The 16,878-nt window shown below is 38.2% G+C and overlaps 1 protein-coding gene across 7 annotated transcripts in view; it reads left to right on the forward strand.

Annotated features, from left to right (window-relative positions):
• The window catches only part of LOC307007292 (centrosomal protein of 95 kDa-like), a 276,695-nt gene that overhangs the window by 258,667 nt on the left and 1,150 nt on the right, over positions 1-16,878 (forward strand). For all 7 annotated transcript variants that reach the window (XM_079629107.1, XM_079629108.1, XM_079629109.1 and 4 more), the window contains one exon: positions 12,277-12,348. In XM_079629107.1, the coding sequence (XP_079485233.1) occupies positions 12,277-12,348 (72 nt within the window). The remainder of the gene's footprint in view (positions 1-12,276; positions 12,349-16,878) is intronic.

Raw genomic sequence — 16,878 nt, forward strand, 5'->3', positions numbered from 1 at the left:
AGTAATGTACTTGTTCTGTCAAACACAGCACATCTAGGTTATGGTCTGTAATCATATCATTAACAATAAGTGCTTTTGAAGTGAGAGATTGAATATTCAGCAGCCCGAGCTTTATCATTTGTTAATTTGTATTATATCTGTTTTTTATTTGTTGAACATCAATTACATTTTTACCCTTAGATGGGTTTGGAAATTGTTTGTATTTCCTAATTCGAGGAACAGGTACAGTCTTTATATGATGATATCTAGGTGAAAGAGTATGTGATGAGATTTATCTGACCTGGGTGACGTTAGACAGCTAGCAGACGGTCGGTTTAGCCAGTCTGTCTGCTTCCTGACCTGAGCCCCAGATTGTCATGGTTGAGCTCTTAGACTATGCCATATTACTAGAGAGAAGAGCAGCACCATCCCAGGAGGGATGAATACCGTCACTTTTCAACAGGTCAGGTCTGCCCCAAAAACTTTTCCAATTGTCTATGAATTCTATATTATTTTGCGGACACCAATTAGACAGCCAGCCATTGAGTGATGACAATCTGCTAACTATCTCATCACTCCTGCGAACAGGAAGGGGGCAAGAGCAGATTACAGTGCTTGACATCGTACTTGCGAGTTCACACACCTCTTTAACGTTAATTTTAGTGATCTCCGACTGGCTGAGTCGAACATCATTAGTGCCGAGATGAATAATAATCTTAGAGAATTTACGTTTAGCATTAGCCAGCACTTTTAAATTTGTTTTGATGTCAGGCGCTCTGGCTCTCGGCAAACATGTGTCTATGGTGGCTGGTGTCTCTATTTTCACGTTCCGTGTAATAGAATCATTGTTTCAAAGCTGCTTTACAGAGATAAACGTATAATTTAAGGTAACAGATTGTTTTGGCTTTATAGCGGTTCTTGAATAATGTTATTTTCCAGCTAAAGTTAGTTTTGATTGATTAAATTTTGATTGATTTGAAGGATAATTTGTTATTAAATTAGGTCGCTAAGACGACACCGTTCTCTCTACACAGACTTTAAACGCGAACCTGTGATAAACACTGATGGCGCTCACGTTCGCATCAAGAATTAATTGTATAGTTATGTGCGTTTGAATATATGTGCGCATGTTTGTAATTGTCTTTAAACCAAGCCTAAACAAACTACTTGTCCTGCCTATAAATTTGATACAGAATTTTTTTTTATCACTACGGGGTAGATACGCAAATTTTCCACAATGTTTTATCTGTAGAGTGATAAAGGGATCCTCCATAGCAGAGGCTAGTTGGCACTTCAGCACTGCGTTGACATCAGGTTCAGGCGAAGGTCCTTTATCAGATCTGGATACGGCCTGGATCCGGCAATAAACAAAGACACTAAAATTAGCGTAGATGCCTCTCTTCTTATGATGTAACGAGTACATCAGGATTTAAGGGAAGTGTTCCCAGTTCCGGCTGACCTAATCTATGCAGCCTAACATTGAGTTATAGAAGTCTATAATGCATTATGTGAATGCTAGGTCAAAGAGATCTGTCTTTAATCTAGCTTTGAACTGACTAGCTTTGATCTAGTGTGTCTGCTTCCCGGACAATGGTAGGAAGACTGTTCCAAAGTTTCAGCAGTCGATTTTGATATTCTAGGTAGGGATGCACCGATCCACATTTTTTTCACTTCCGATCCGATCCCGATACCTGAATTTGGATATCGGCCAAATACCGATACTATTCCGATACCAGAGCTGTGTTTGCTTTAATTTTATTATTATCATTCTTGTTGATTTTATATGATGCTGAAATAAACTCCAAAAGGCAACTTGAAGTATGTATAAGGTCAGAAAAACAGGAAATCCTGTTAACAGGAAACATCCCATTCTGAAAACAAATATGCAACTAAGGATTTCAAATTGATTGTCATTTCAATATTTATTACATTTCATAACTACATTTCATAACTTCATAAGTCTTGAAAATATAAGAAAAGTGCAAGTGTAAGCATCTAACACACACACTATCAATAAAACAGTAGCCTACATCTGAACAGCACAAATCAAGAACACTGGCTCTTGTAGAATCAACAAATCATGTTTTTAAAATGTAAAATATTTGAAAACAGGGTTCCCACGGGTCCTTGAAATCCTTGAAAGTTTGTGAATCGGAAAAAAAGATTTCAAGGCCCTGGAAAGTTTTTGAAAACGATCATAATAGATACAAGTCCTTGAAAGTGCTTGAATTTATTTTGTGCAAGAAGTTTTCTGGAAAAAAATCCATATTATTTCCTCCGGTCCGCTAATGTGTTACTTCGGCAACACTTTGTGGCCTATACGTACTAGCTTGCTTGATTTACGTTAGTTAAGGCTGATTTATACTTCTGCGTCGGGTGTACATCGTAGGCTACGCACGTAGGCGACGCCGTCGTGAGCATTTATACTTCTGCGTTTATGTCTGCGTTGCTCTGCAGTTACACCGCCGAAACGCTAGTTGGCGGGGGCGGGTTTTAATGTTCCACTGTGTATAGATTCCTCGTGGCTGTTTTGATTTGGCTACTACAAGCAATGGCGACTGAAAGAGAGCGGATCATGTTGGAGCTGGAGCTTATCGAGTTGGAAAAACAATCAATTTTAGTGAAATTTCTGAATTTACGGAACTTCTGAATTTAAAAATGGCAGGCGGTGCAGAAGAACACGCCGGAAACGTGTAGGAGGAAACGCAAAGCTACCAAGCCGACCAATCACAGATCTTTCGGTCTGCGTCGTCGCGACGTGTAGTTACATTTTTGAGGAGGTGCGCGTCAGGGTACAGCGTATGGTACACGTCTATGCGTATACCTACTTTCTACTACTTTTGTTAAAAGAGAAGTTCACTTGAAAATGAAAGTTAGCCCATGATTTACTTCTCCTCAAGCCATCCTAGCCGTTATATAGGGAGCTATACAGTTGGTTACAGGACATAACAAGTTTTTATTTTTTTTAACGCCTCCAAATGGCACTTTTCTCACTTCAAACTTTTTTTTAAAGGCTTCCACTTTTAGTGTGAAATGTGAAAATAAAAAATAGGCCTATATTTGTTATATATATAGTTCAAATGGAAAAAAAATAGCTCATAAAATTTTTATAAATATTGCGTAGTATCATAAAATCCCTTCAAAATTCTAAATAATCAAAAAATATTATTTAACAAAAATATATTACATTGGTTTTCCTGGGGGGAAAAAAGAAGTTGCATGTCAAGGCTTCGGTCACTTTTGACCGCGACAGAGCCAAGTGTGACCCCTAAATGAAGATGACCAGAGGGTTAGGTCCTTGAATTTTAGGCTTTTTTCGGCCGGTCACGGTGTATGTGACGCGCACTTGAGGCCGCTGCTGCGTACCTCAGTCTCTGCTCCTGGTGGTAGATCTGCTCCGCTTAAGATGGCTTTGTTGAATGCTCGATCAATCAGAAACAAGTCATTCCTGCTCAATGAACTATTTACTTATAAAAATTTGGACTTTATGTTGTTGACGGAGACATGGCAACGGAGTATGGAGTTTTCCCACTTGATTGAACTCTGTCCTGCGGAATGTTCATTTATCAGCACACCAAGGTTCGTGGGCCGCGGAGGTGGACTTGCTGTTGTTTATAAAAATCATTTTATTTGTCAGTTGATGAACTCCAACACGTACCCGTCCTTTGAATTACAGATGTCTAAGGTTGGTCGATCAAATTCTTTTTATTGTATTCTTGTTTATCGGCCTCCTGGGATTTTGGGTCATTTTATAAGTGATTTTACTGACTTTTTATCCTCTATCATTAAGTTGAATAGAGTTATTATTGTCGGTGATTTTAATATTCATGTGGATAATGCTGCATGTAATACTGTTTTAAATTTTTTAACTTTAATGGATACTTTTAATTTTGTTCAACATGTCTCTGGTTCTACACATGATAAAGGTCACTTGCTTGATTTAGTGTTTTCTCATGGTTTAAATATTGACGATGTGTGTACAGAGGATGTTCATGTTAGTGATCATAAATGTGTTTTATTTAATCTTGCGTGTAATGAAAAACCACTGCCGGTCAAGCGGGTGTCTTATTCTCGCATGATTACCCAAGTTGCTGTTAACAATTTCTCGACCTCTTTTGATTCCAATTCGGTTATTATCTTAAATGACATTGACAGTTCTGTACAGTCATTTAATGATCACTGCACTTTGTTACTGGATAAATTGGCTCCATTTAGGATTCGGCATATTCCCGTGGTTAATACTTCTCCATGGATAAATGATGCCATTCGCAGTCTCAGACGTGTGTGTCGGAAGACTGAGCTCTTGTGGAAATCTACGCGGCTCCATGTTCATCGTCTGTATTTTAAAGAGTTACTGTCCGATTTAAATGAGATGATCAAGGTGGCCAGAGCGCTGTATTTTAAAAATCTGATTTTATCTTGTAAAAGGAATCCTAAGACTTTGTTTGACACTATTAACTGTCTTGTGTCTCCTGGTACCTGTTTTTTCAAATGATGATTGTAATAATTTTTTGTCTCATTTTGTGGGTAAGGTTATGGCTGTTAGGGCTAGCATTTTACCATCAGCTATACCAGCCTTTCTCAAACTTTTTTTCAGTCAGGGCACCTTTCAAAAGTGCATAAAATCTCAAGGCACCCCGACCCCAGTGTAAAATATCATTTAAAAACACTGCATAACCCAAATGTAAATGCAAATATCCTGTTTATTTAGACAGGACAGTGATGAACAGAGCATAATACGAACTGTAAATAACAATAATAATAACAACTTTATAGCACCTTTAAAAACACAGGTTTGCAAAGTAATTCACAAAATAATTAATCAGAGACACAAATGCCATAAAACCGTAAGAGGTAGACCGCCCAATACAAGAACTCAACAACAAATCCAGACCAGGAGAACTAAAATTAAGTGCTGGATGCAGTTAAAATAAAATAAAAAGGGGCAGACATGACAAAAATAAATAAAATCAGATACAATACGATAAGAAAAAGATGCATGTTAAAAAATGCACAAGAGATAAGCAGGAATGTTTTTCCATATAGTGCTTGTTTTCATCCGTGCCATATGTGCATGCACACACACCCACACACCCACACACACAAACAATAATCCGCAACGAGAAAGGGAGAAAGATGCGCGCATGCAGCGCGCATACGCGCTCACACAAGCTGGGGGTGGGGGTGACCACAATCAATGAGAGACGTGAGCCTGGTGCGACGCACACAGCCGCCCTATCCTGGCAGGGATGGATGAGAGGCAGACACGGAGCTCCTGGTCCACAGTCCTCAGTCGCTCCCTTTACTTGTTCTTGATGTACATCAGGCTTGAAAAGCTCAGTTCGCACAGATAAGTTGTGGAGAAGGGTAGCAAAATAGCAACAGCGCTACTTGAAGCCACTGGATACTCTTTTTTCACTGAAATCCAAAACCTGTCCAATTCCATGTCACCAAATCTCATTTTCAATGTGCGGTCTTCCCTGATCTCCATCAGTTGCTCCTGTGTTGGCAGTGGCCAGTCCTTTGCGCTCTCCAGCGCGCTTGAACTCCAAGGATCAAGGACCCAGTCAAACTGTGCATAAGACTCCGATGGAAAATAATGATTAAATCGCTCATCGAGAGATTTCAGATGCTGGGTTATGAGATCAGAAAGTGTACTGCTGTTTACATGCACATTGCACAGGGGAAACATATCCAGCCTGCCCTGTCCCACAAAGGAACGCCAGAGTGTGAGCTTAGATCTGAAGCCACGCAGTTTGTCAGACGAGGAGAGGAGGTTTTCTTCTTTGCCTTGCATTTTAATGTTCAGCTCATTGAGGTGCTTAAAGATGTCAGCCAAATACGTGAGTTTTAGGCACCATTGCTCATCTGCGAGCAGCTCTGCATATGCAGATTTTTCTTCTGTCAAGAACACTCTGAGTTCTTCTCTTAACTCGCACAATAGGCCCAAAACCTTCCCCCGTGACAGCCAGCGGACTGCCGTGTGTAGCAACAAGCTCTGATGCTCTGCCCCCATTTCCTCGCACAGAATCGAAAACAGACGGCTCTTTAACGGGCGCGCCTTTATGAAATTAACAATGTCCACTGCTCTGTCAAGCACGTCCGAAAGTTCTTTTGGGAGCGTCTTTGCAGCAAGTGCCTCTCTGTGAAGGAAGCAGTGGGTTGTTCGGATGTCAGGGTTTTGCTGTTTGGCCCTGCTAATGAAACCTTTGGCACAGCCCGTCATTGCAGCTGCACCATCAGTACAGATACTAATACAGTTCTTCCAACTCAATCCTCCCTTTTCAATATACTCAGTTGTCACACGGTAAATTTCTTCTCCTGTTGTTTTGTTTGGCAGCGGTTTGCAAAATAAAAAATTCTCTCTAATACGGTCCCCATCCACAAACCGAACATTTGCCAAGAGCTGAGCGTGCCCACTCACGTCCGTTGACTCATCAAGTTGTAAAGAAAAATGTCCACTTGTCTTGATTTTCCCCAAAACGACATCTTCAATGTCCACAGACATGTCATTGATTCGCCTCCCTATTGTACAATTCGACAGCGGGACCTTTGAAATTTCTTTTGCAGCTTGAGGCCCTAGCATTTTGTTCACTATTGCTGTACATGCTGGCATAATTACAGTTTCTGCAATAGTGTGAGGCGTCTTTGTTTTAGCTACTATTTCAGCTACAAGGTAGCTAGCTTCCAGTGCCTTCTCCGAGACTTTAGCGGATTTAATCATCATTTGTTCTTGACGGCTTTGTTGACTTTTCATTCTAACAAAATATTCAGGATCCTTGTCAGCAAGTGATGGATGATTGGTGGTCAGGTGTCTTTTAAGTTTGCTCGGAACCATCCCTTGGTTTGACAGTTTCATCCCACATATTAGACACAAAGGGAGAGGGCATGTTGCATCCCCAGTACTGATGAAACCAAATTTTAGGTAATTGTCGTTGTATGTTCTCTTTTTAGCCTTGTCAACCTTTTCGATCTTTGGTGCCGACTCAGAGCTGGTGGAGGAAGTAGTAGGCTGAGGCTCCATTTCACAGTAAAAACTTTCCGGTTCTTGTGGGGCTTTTCTTTTTAAAAAACGATCCATGATGCTGTTGCTTGTTTCTTGCTCTTTGTGAAATCAAATGTATTTTCGCGGTTAAATTCAAATGTGCTTTGGCGCGTTGGCTGGCGCTGAGCCAGAGACAGACGCGCTCAGTGCTTGTCATATATCACAACTATTCAGTGTTTTCAACCACATAATGTTTATTTTAGGTTTCAGACATTTAAGAATCACATAAGTACTAAAAAAACATTTTTTGAGTTTGTAAAATACACACTGATGTCTAAGAAAGCGGAAATAATAATCATTTATATTATAAAAAGACGACAAGTTTTATTCATATCAGATACACATTGTGTAAGTAGTTTTACATTTTACCCTATTCTTCTCCCAGTTCACCAGCCACTTACTTTCATGTATTTCGGGAGAAGTGGATGAATTGACGTGTTCTCTGACCTGTGGCACAGACTAACATGGCACCGCCCATCGCGCATTCAGCTCAACTAACGCGATCGTTATAAAGGTGTTTATACAACAAAACACATCCACATGCACATATTTGACAATCGGAATATCAGTGTTTCATACTATAGCTAATAAATGTGTGACTATTTAGAATAAAAAAGGAAAAATTACATAAAAGCAGATCATCATTCATTCAGCACTGTGTTGTGGTTGCGCTGTGTCGTGACAAGCAGTGACGCGTCACCATGGAAACAATAAAGTGACGGTTTCTAAATAACGGTCGCCTTGAAAAACTCACACTGTGGGGTCAATTATAATATTATAAACTTACGTGTCCGTTCATATGTTTAAAAAGAAGAAGAATGTATTTATGTAAATTCAAATATATTTATATATGAAATGTCCGATTTTTTTTTTTTTTTTTTTTAGCCTACGTAATTTTTTGGCGGCACCCCTGACACAGTCAGGGGGCACCCCAGTGTGCCGCGGCACCCACTTTGAGAAAGGCTGAGCTATACCCTCTGTAATTATCACAGAGCGGCCCTCAATTTTAAGCACTTTTCAGTCAATATCCTTTAATGATCTTATAAAGATAGTTTGTACGATGAAACCTTCTCAAAGTCCGGCGGATATTTTGCCTGCATCTGTGGTCATGGAAACTATTACATCCATTGGTCCATGTATGGTCTCAATTGTTAACCTTTCGCTAAAGTTGGGCCAGGTCCCTAGGTGTTTTAAACACGCTGTTGTTCAACCGCTCTTAAAAAAGTGTAATCTTGATGTTACATCGTTGAACAACTATAGGCCTATCTCTAAGTTGCCCTTAATTTCTAAAATCCTGGAAAAGGTTGTGGCAATGCAGTTGAATGATATTTTGGAGACTCATAATATTTATGACAAATTTCAATCAGGCTTTCGCAAAAATCATTCTACTGAAACCGCCTTACTCAGGGTATCAAATGACATTTTGATGGCCACAGATGCGGGGGAATGTTCCGTGTTGGTTATGTTAGATCTCAGCGCAGCGTTTGACACGGTGGATCACTGCACCCTGATTAATAGATTACGCTGTTTAGTAGGTATTTCGGGTTCGGCTTTGGATTGGTTTTCATCTTATCTGTCCGATAGGACGTTTTCGGTATCTGTTGGATCCTTTATGTCGGATTCTGTATTTTTGTCCTGTGGTGTGCCACAAGGTTCTGTGCTGGGTCCTTTGTTGTTTAACTTGTATATGCTTCCTCTTGGACAGATTATTAATAGTTTTAAAACAATATCTTATCATTTATATGCAGATGACATTCAGTTATTAATTTCGTTTAGACCTGATAGTCTAGATAAACTGTCAGTTCTACAGGATTGCTTAGTCTCCATTAACAAATGGATGGCAAACAATCTTTTGCAACTTAATAAGGATAAAACTGAAATGTTGATCTTTGCTCCTGACAATATTATACCTAAGATTAAGCAGGTTTTGGGGGTTTCAGCCACTTCAGATTGTAGTGAGATAAGAAATCTCAGTGTCGTTCTGGATGAGCCATATGTTTTAACACTCATATAAAGTCTGTAGTTCGCTCATGTTTTTTCCATCTTAGGAACATTGCTCAGATTAGATCGGTGGTCTCAAGAAAAGAGATGGAGATGCTTGTTCATGCCTTCATTTCGTCACGCTTGGACTATTGCAATGTTCTTTATACTTGTTTAAATAAGTCTTCTATGAAGCGACTACAAGTTGTACAAAATGCAGCTGCAAGGCTTTTGACTGGTGCCAGTAAGTGGTCTCATATAAGACCGGTTCTTAAGGACCTTCATTGGCTCCCAGTGGAATTCAGAGTGCAGTTTAAAATTTTAGTTATCACTTATAGAGCCTTGCACGGTCAGGCACCTCTCTATATTCAGGATCTTTTGCATAAACATTCATCGGGTCGGCTCTTACGGTCTTCTAGTCTGGACCTTTTACTTGTCCCTAAAACACGTCTTAAGAGTAAAGGTGACCGTCCTTTTTGTTCTGTGGCACCGAGGCTCTGGAATTCTCTTCCTTTAACACTGAGAACTATGAGTTCTGTCATTTCTTTTAAAAAACACTTGAAGACGCATCTTTTTGGACTTGCTTTTATTTAACAGCATTGGTTATTTGTCGTTACATGTTTGTGAAGATTGTCTCTGTTTGAGGTTAACCAAGGTGTGGGAACCCTGTGAAAATAAATATTAGGAAAGTGCAATAACTGTAAACATATTTTACTTACTTACACACACACACACTATCAATAAAAATGATATTACATGCGCGCGGTCTCTTGCTCTCTCTCCCTCTCTGCCGTGCACGCGCTACGCGGTTTGGAGCACAGTCTCTGTCTTGCGGGCGCGCTCGCTCAAGATTCCAGAGATTTTAACTAATTTGCGGGCATCAGTGAGCCTCTATCATGAATGACTCCAGAAGTGATTCCTGACGGCTCCCGTTGTCTTTCTGCCCCCTGGCTAAAAAAATCAGCGTGCTCGTTTACGTGGTGCTTTTTTAAATGTTTCATGGCGTTCGTTGTGTTGTACGATGCGAGGGAGCTTCCGCCTCTATGCATTAACGTTACAGCTTTGCAAACATTGCACTCTGCGGTGTTTCCAGTGTGAAGTATTTCCACACAGCTACACACAATGCTATCCTGCTCTAGCTGGCTGCAAACTGCGGAATGGCTTTCCTGGTCGGGGACGTGTCTCATAACTCTGTGTCTCATTGAGCCGCGCCCCCGTTCAGGAAATCCATTCCACAGTTTGCAACCAGCTAGCAGACTCGCCCACGGGAATCACTTTTGGAGTTATTTCAGCAGACAACGTTAAAGCGCAGACATGGCTCATGGATATCAGATATCTCCGCAGGTTGGATCGGGAAAATCCGATACGTGAATTACGCTGGTATCGGCCCCGATACCAATACTGGATCGGATCGGCCCCATCCCTAATTCTAGGTATTATTAACTGGCCGGAATTTTGAGATCGCAATAGACGTGAAGGACTATAATGCGTTAAGAGCTCGCTCAAGTACTGCGGAGCTAAACCATTTAGTGCTTTGTAAGTAATCAGCAATATTTTAAAATGTATACGATGTTTAATAGGCAGCCAATGCAGTGTTGACAGAACAGGGCTAATATGGTCATACTTCCTGGTTCTGGGAAGAACTCGAGCTGCTGCATTTTGAACTAGCTGTAGTTTGTTTGTTAAGCGTGCAGGGCAACCACCCAGTAGAGCATTACAATAATCTAGCCTTGAGGTCATGAACGCATGAACTAATTGTTCTGCATTTGTCAATGAGAGCATATGGCGTAATTTAGATATATTTTTAAGATGGAAAAATGCGGTTTTACAGATACTAGACACGTGACTTTAAAATGAAAGATTGGTATCAAAGAGCACACCCAGGTTCCTAACCGACGACGAAGACTTAACAGAGCAGCCATCAAGTGTTAGACAGTATTCTAGGTTATTACGTGTGGAAATTTTTTATCCAATAATTAGAATCTCTGTTTTTTCTGAATTTATTAGTAGGAAATTACTAGTCATCCAATTTTTTATATCAGCTATGCATTCCGTTAATTTTGTGAATTGGTAGGTTTCGTTAGGTTTTGAAGAAATATTCAGCTGAGTATCAGCGGCATAACAGTGAAAGCTAATTCCAAGTTTCCTAATGATATCTCCTAATGGTAGCATGTACAGAGTGAACAGCAGCGGTCCTAGTACTGAGCCTTGTGGTACGCCATACTGAACTTGTGATCGATAAGACATCTCTTCATTTACTGCTACAAACTGATAACGGTCAGATAAGTATAATTTAAACCATGCTAGTGCAATTCCACTAATGCCAACATAATGTTCGAGTCTATTTAAAAGGATGTTTTGGTCAATGGTGTCAAATGCAGCACTAAGATCAAGTAATACTAATAGAGAGTTACAACCACGATCGGATGATAAGAGCAAATCATTTGTGACTTTAACGAAAGCAATCTTTAGTGGCAGAAGTTATAGGTCTGACATATTTATAACACGGAGTCGGCTTTGCAGCCTTGGCTAAATGTAATTTACATGAGACTAGATAATGATCTGAGATGTCATCGCTCTGCTGCAGTATTTCAACGGCATCAACATCTATTCTCAACAGCTCTCACTTTCATTTCTGCGGTGATCAGTAACGTTAGTCCTGTCGCTCCGGAGACTATAAGCTGGATCACGAGAGCAGTTGTACTGATCAATCCTCGAGTAACAATGAGAGTAAATGAAGACTGATATGTTTATTCTAACATCCAAAAAAACAAAACACCTCGATCGCTTTCGGAGACATTCTACAGCTGCTCCAGCGTCTAAACAATGGTGGACTGTGTCCAGCTCACTCAGGGCAGGTCTATGCTCAAACTGCAGTGTCAATCAATCAACAGTCGTGGGCAGGGCTTGTGCAATTCTACGTCACATTGCATTGATTCTGAGACAGTGCTTATGATTTATGGGGATTGAAAAAAAAAACACTGGTTGGATTTTTATCATTATAGGGTGGTTGTGTACACACACTGCCAACACACATTTATGTTCAAACACCATGTAAAAGTGAATTTTGCATAATAGGTGCCCTTTAAATACACAGAGTATGAAATATTAATACATATTTTCAGCTAAAGTTCTGTGACTTCATATAAGGTATATACAATTGCAAAAACCACTGTTGTTTAATTTTCACTAATTTAGTGCTTTGATTTAAATTGTGTTGGCCCTGTACATTAGTTTGTGTAATGTTTTAAGTACTTTTTGTCCTTTTGCAGTTTTCTTTATTGGCCGAAACCTTAGCCCATGAAAGACAAGACATACAAATTTGTACGAAAGCACAGGAAAAGGTGAGTGTTTGCTGACTCCATGAACTGTAAATTAATAGTTCACCCCTTTGTGTAATATTTGTTTCAGACCAGTACTGCCTAGAAGTTGCCTAGGAGTCTTCAACTTTTTACTACAACTGTAGAGAATGCCACGTGATCTTGTTTAACAAGATCTAATAATAAATTCAGTACCTGTCAAAAGTTTTGAAACATTGCCATTTTTTAAATGTTTTTGAAAGAATTGTCTTATGCTTACCAAGGCTGCATTTATTTAATCAAAAATACAAAAACAGTATTATTGTGAAATATTATTACAATTAAAATAACTGTTTTCTATTTTAAAGGGGTGGTTGAATATGATTTCACTTTTATAACTTTAGTTAGTGTGTAATGTTGCTGTTTGAGTAAGAAGCAAAGGGAGATATTTTATTTTAAAGAAATTGCTTTTTAAGGACTACAACAAACGGCTGGTAGGGACTACACGACATTCCTCTCGGGTTAGTGACATCACCAATCCTACAATTTACATAAAACGGACCCCCAGAACACGATTTATAGATCATTAAAGGAAAATTTTGGTATTTTACACTTAAAGCCCTGTTTTCAGATCGTTTCTGATTAAATAGAATGGTTAAGATAAAAATTTGGACACATGCTGCTGTCCCGAGAATTTTCGGTTTCTTTCGCTAACAGCATCTTTTCTGCATTAAAAGGGACAGACACAACAACGGTGCATTTTTGCTCACCCTCAAAAAGTGACAACTTTAACATGCTATATAAAAATATCTGTGGGGTATTTTGAGCTAAAACTTCACATACTCACTCTGGGGCCATCAAAGACTTATTTTACATTTTGTGAAAAGGCCATTATACCACCCCTTTAATATATTTTAAAATGCCATTTATTCCTGTGATGGCAAAGCTGCATCATTACTCCAGTCTTCAGTGTCACAAGATCTTTCAGAAATCATTGTAATATGACTTGCTGCTCAGGTAACATCATCATTATTATTATTGTTATTAGTATTATCAATTTTTTTAAGTAGTTGTGCTGCGTAACATTTTTGTGAAAATGGTGATACTTTTTTTGATGAACAGAAAGTTCAATTAACAGCAATTATTTGCTGTATTACATGTATTTATTACATTTATTAAAGCATGTATTAAATAAAAAATATTTTGTAACATTATAAATGTGTTCACTGTCACTTGATCAATTTAATGCGTCCTTGATAAATAAAGTATTAATTTCTCTCTCTTTTTTATCTTACCACAAGTGTTTCAATTGTATCATTGTTTCCGAAATCTGAAGCAGCAAAAACTGTTTTCGACATTGATGATAATAATAAATGTTTCTTTAGCAGCAAATCAGCATATTGGAACGATTTCTGAAGGATCATGTGACAGTGAGGACTGAGAGTAATGACTGTTGAAAATTCAGCTTTGTCATCACTTTGTCAACACAAATTCTCTGATTCATTCTGACTTCTGACCTGTAATGCTCCTGAATCATAATCATACACTGTTCACTCATTGGCCAGGGGAGAACTGGCCCCCGACTGAGCCTGGGTTCTCCCAAGGTTTTTTTCTCCATTCTGTCACCTGATGGAGTTTTGGTTCCTTGCCGCTGTTGCCTTGGCTTCTGGCTTGCTTAGTTGGGGACATTTAATATTCAACAATATAGATCTGCCTTAAAGGTGGACAATGATGATTTTTTTTTTTCATGTTATCACTGTGAAGCTGCTTTGATACAATCTGTATTGTAAAAAGCGCTATATAAATAAAGGTGACTTGACTTGACTTGACACTGAAATAAATAAAACATTTAAATTTATGAAAATAGAAAACAATTATTTAAATTGTAAAATGTCTGTATGTCTTGTAATATTACTGTGTTTGCATTTTTTTAATAAATGCAGCCTCAGTGAGCATAAGATACTTTTTTGTGTTTACAAACGTTTGACTGGTACTGTATACTATTTATGTATGTATAATATCTGTATATACACATACATGCATATATACAGTATACTAGGGTTGCCACCTTCAATGTGGCAAAATAAGGGACATATTTGATTTTAAGTCATGACATCTCAACATTAAAACATGATAACAAGTATTTGAAGTATGCAACATATATTTTTATATTATATTTTATTTATTTCTAAAGAAATAATTTTACATGTGCCTAAAGCAGTCATTCTGTCTGAAACCAGTTATCACCTTTTAGCCAATTAATAGTAATAGCCTGTTACTATTATGGTGACCGTATACAAGAGTATGAGCAAGAGTAGAAAAAAACAGTTTTAATCAATAAATCCACAAAGAAAAACACGAGATCGTTGGAGATAACCAGAAATCACTCACAAATTAGCTTCTCTAAAACTTGTTTTAACATTGATTTCTTTATATTTACTATTACCGGTAGTATTCTACACACTGCAAAATCCAGATGTTTATTCAACTATGTGTGGACAATCTCATATTTTACGGGACGGGTGGCAACCCTAACATATACATGTATGTACAGTTGTTATCAAGTTTAGTGCAGATCAAGTTTATTGCTAAATTTACAGACTTTCAGCTGTTTGCAATGAACAAATAAAAAAAAAGTAATTGAAATAGCTCAACACAACGAATGTTTCAAGTGGTTTGCCCAAATTCAATTATTTGTTCACTGTAAACAGCTAAAAGTCTGTCAATTTGGCCAATAAACCTGATTTGTAATGGGCGTTTAATCATTTTGATTACGTGTGTGTGTGTGTGTGTTTGTGTTTGTGTTTGTGTGTTTGTGTGTGTGTGTGTGTGTGTGTGTGTGTGTGTGTGTGTGTGTGTGTGTGTGTGTGTGTGTGTGTGTGTGTGTGTGTGTGTGTGTGTGTGTGTGTGTGTGTGTGTGTGTGTGTGTGTGTGTGTGTGTGTGTGTGTGCGTGTGTGTGTGCGTGTGTGCGTGCGCGTGTGTGTACAGTTGAAGACAAAATGATTAGCCCCCCCCTATGAAATTTCCATTCTTTTTCAAATATTTACCAAGTGATGTTTAACAGAGCAAGGGAATTTTGGAGAAAGCCTTATTTCAATTAGCCTGGAATAAACATAATTATTTAAAAAATAAAATAAAAAAACTGCTAAATTTTATTAGCCCCCTTAAGAAATGATCTGTTTGATTGGCTATGGAACCACTGTTATCCACTGATTTGCTTAATTAACCTAATTAATCCTGTAAGCCTTTAAATTGCACTTTAAGTTTAGGATTAGTATCTTGCGAAATAACTAGTAAAATATTTTGTACTGCCATCATGGAAAAGACGAAAGAAATTAGTTTATACTTGAGAAAAATAATTGTTAATGCTCACAGAGGAGGAGAAGGATATACGCGTTTATCAAAGAGTTTTCAAGTGTCAAGAACTGCCGTGAGAAGTATTATCAAGAAGTTTGAAGAGATCCACATAGTGGAGAACCAGACTAAAACTTTGGAAAGAAAATTATTGAGAGAGGCTTCTAAAGACCCAAGAACAACTGCCAAGACACTAGTGAATGATTTAGCCAAGTCTGAGATTGATGTCTCAATGAAGACGGTCAACTAGAACCCTGCACAGGAATGGACTGCTACCTGTAGGTTAACGACCAATAAAAACTCCACTTCTGGAGACGCCTCCAAGCTAGATAGTCAAGTCCCAAAATAGATAAATAGCCCTGGATAAGATGCAGTAGGCATTTCTGAGGAAAAGTACTTCAAGTGTTGTTTCTATATGATTTTTAGGTGCTGAATCCATTTCTGCCGTATAACAAGTTGTAAACATCACTGTTTTGGCATAAACAATAAAAAAAAATTTTTTGAATGCATTTATTGCAGTTTAAACATTAAACATTAGAACTAAACTGTGCATTCTCAGAATATTTAAACATGTAAACAATGAAAAAACAACATTAACATGAAAGGGACAGTTTTTAATGTTTAAATGGCTGCTGGAACTCTGAAATTTCAACAAAATCAAGCAACAACACTGTGATCAAAGATATTCCAAAAGTTATTTGTTCATACAAGTATCATTGGACTTACTGCATTTGCAAGATGCAGTGCATGGATTAGGCTTGCAGCCGCATCGGGCTGTCTTGCACCCAGTGGTGCAGGCACTGGTGATTAACTCCTCACAGGCATCTGGAACTGGGGGTAGTAACATGAGTTGAGGAATAAGGGAATTCCCCTCTGTCTTCCATCCCATGACTGAAGTTAGCCCAGAACAACCTGGAGAAAAAGGGACACACTGATGATTAACATCAGAGGGCTAATTTTGACCAGTAGACTTTTTTTTATTCTTGGTTATAATTTTTTGTATTATAAACACTTGAAGTTTCCTAAATAGAAATGCTGTGTAAAAAAAAAAAAAAAAAAAAAAATATATATATATATATATATATATATATATATATATATATATATATAATAAATATACAAGTCTCTAAGATTTTTTGTTATAAGGCATTTATGGGAATGGTAGTATTTGTTATACTGCTTGCAAATTATGCTGACTTTAATTCTTTTAATTTAAAAAA

This window comes from Phoxinus phoxinus (genome assembly GCF_949152265.1).
Source record: "Phoxinus phoxinus genome assembly, chromosome: 11".
Classification (NCBI taxonomy): domain Eukaryota; kingdom Metazoa; phylum Chordata; class Actinopteri; order Cypriniformes; family Leuciscidae; genus Phoxinus; species Phoxinus phoxinus.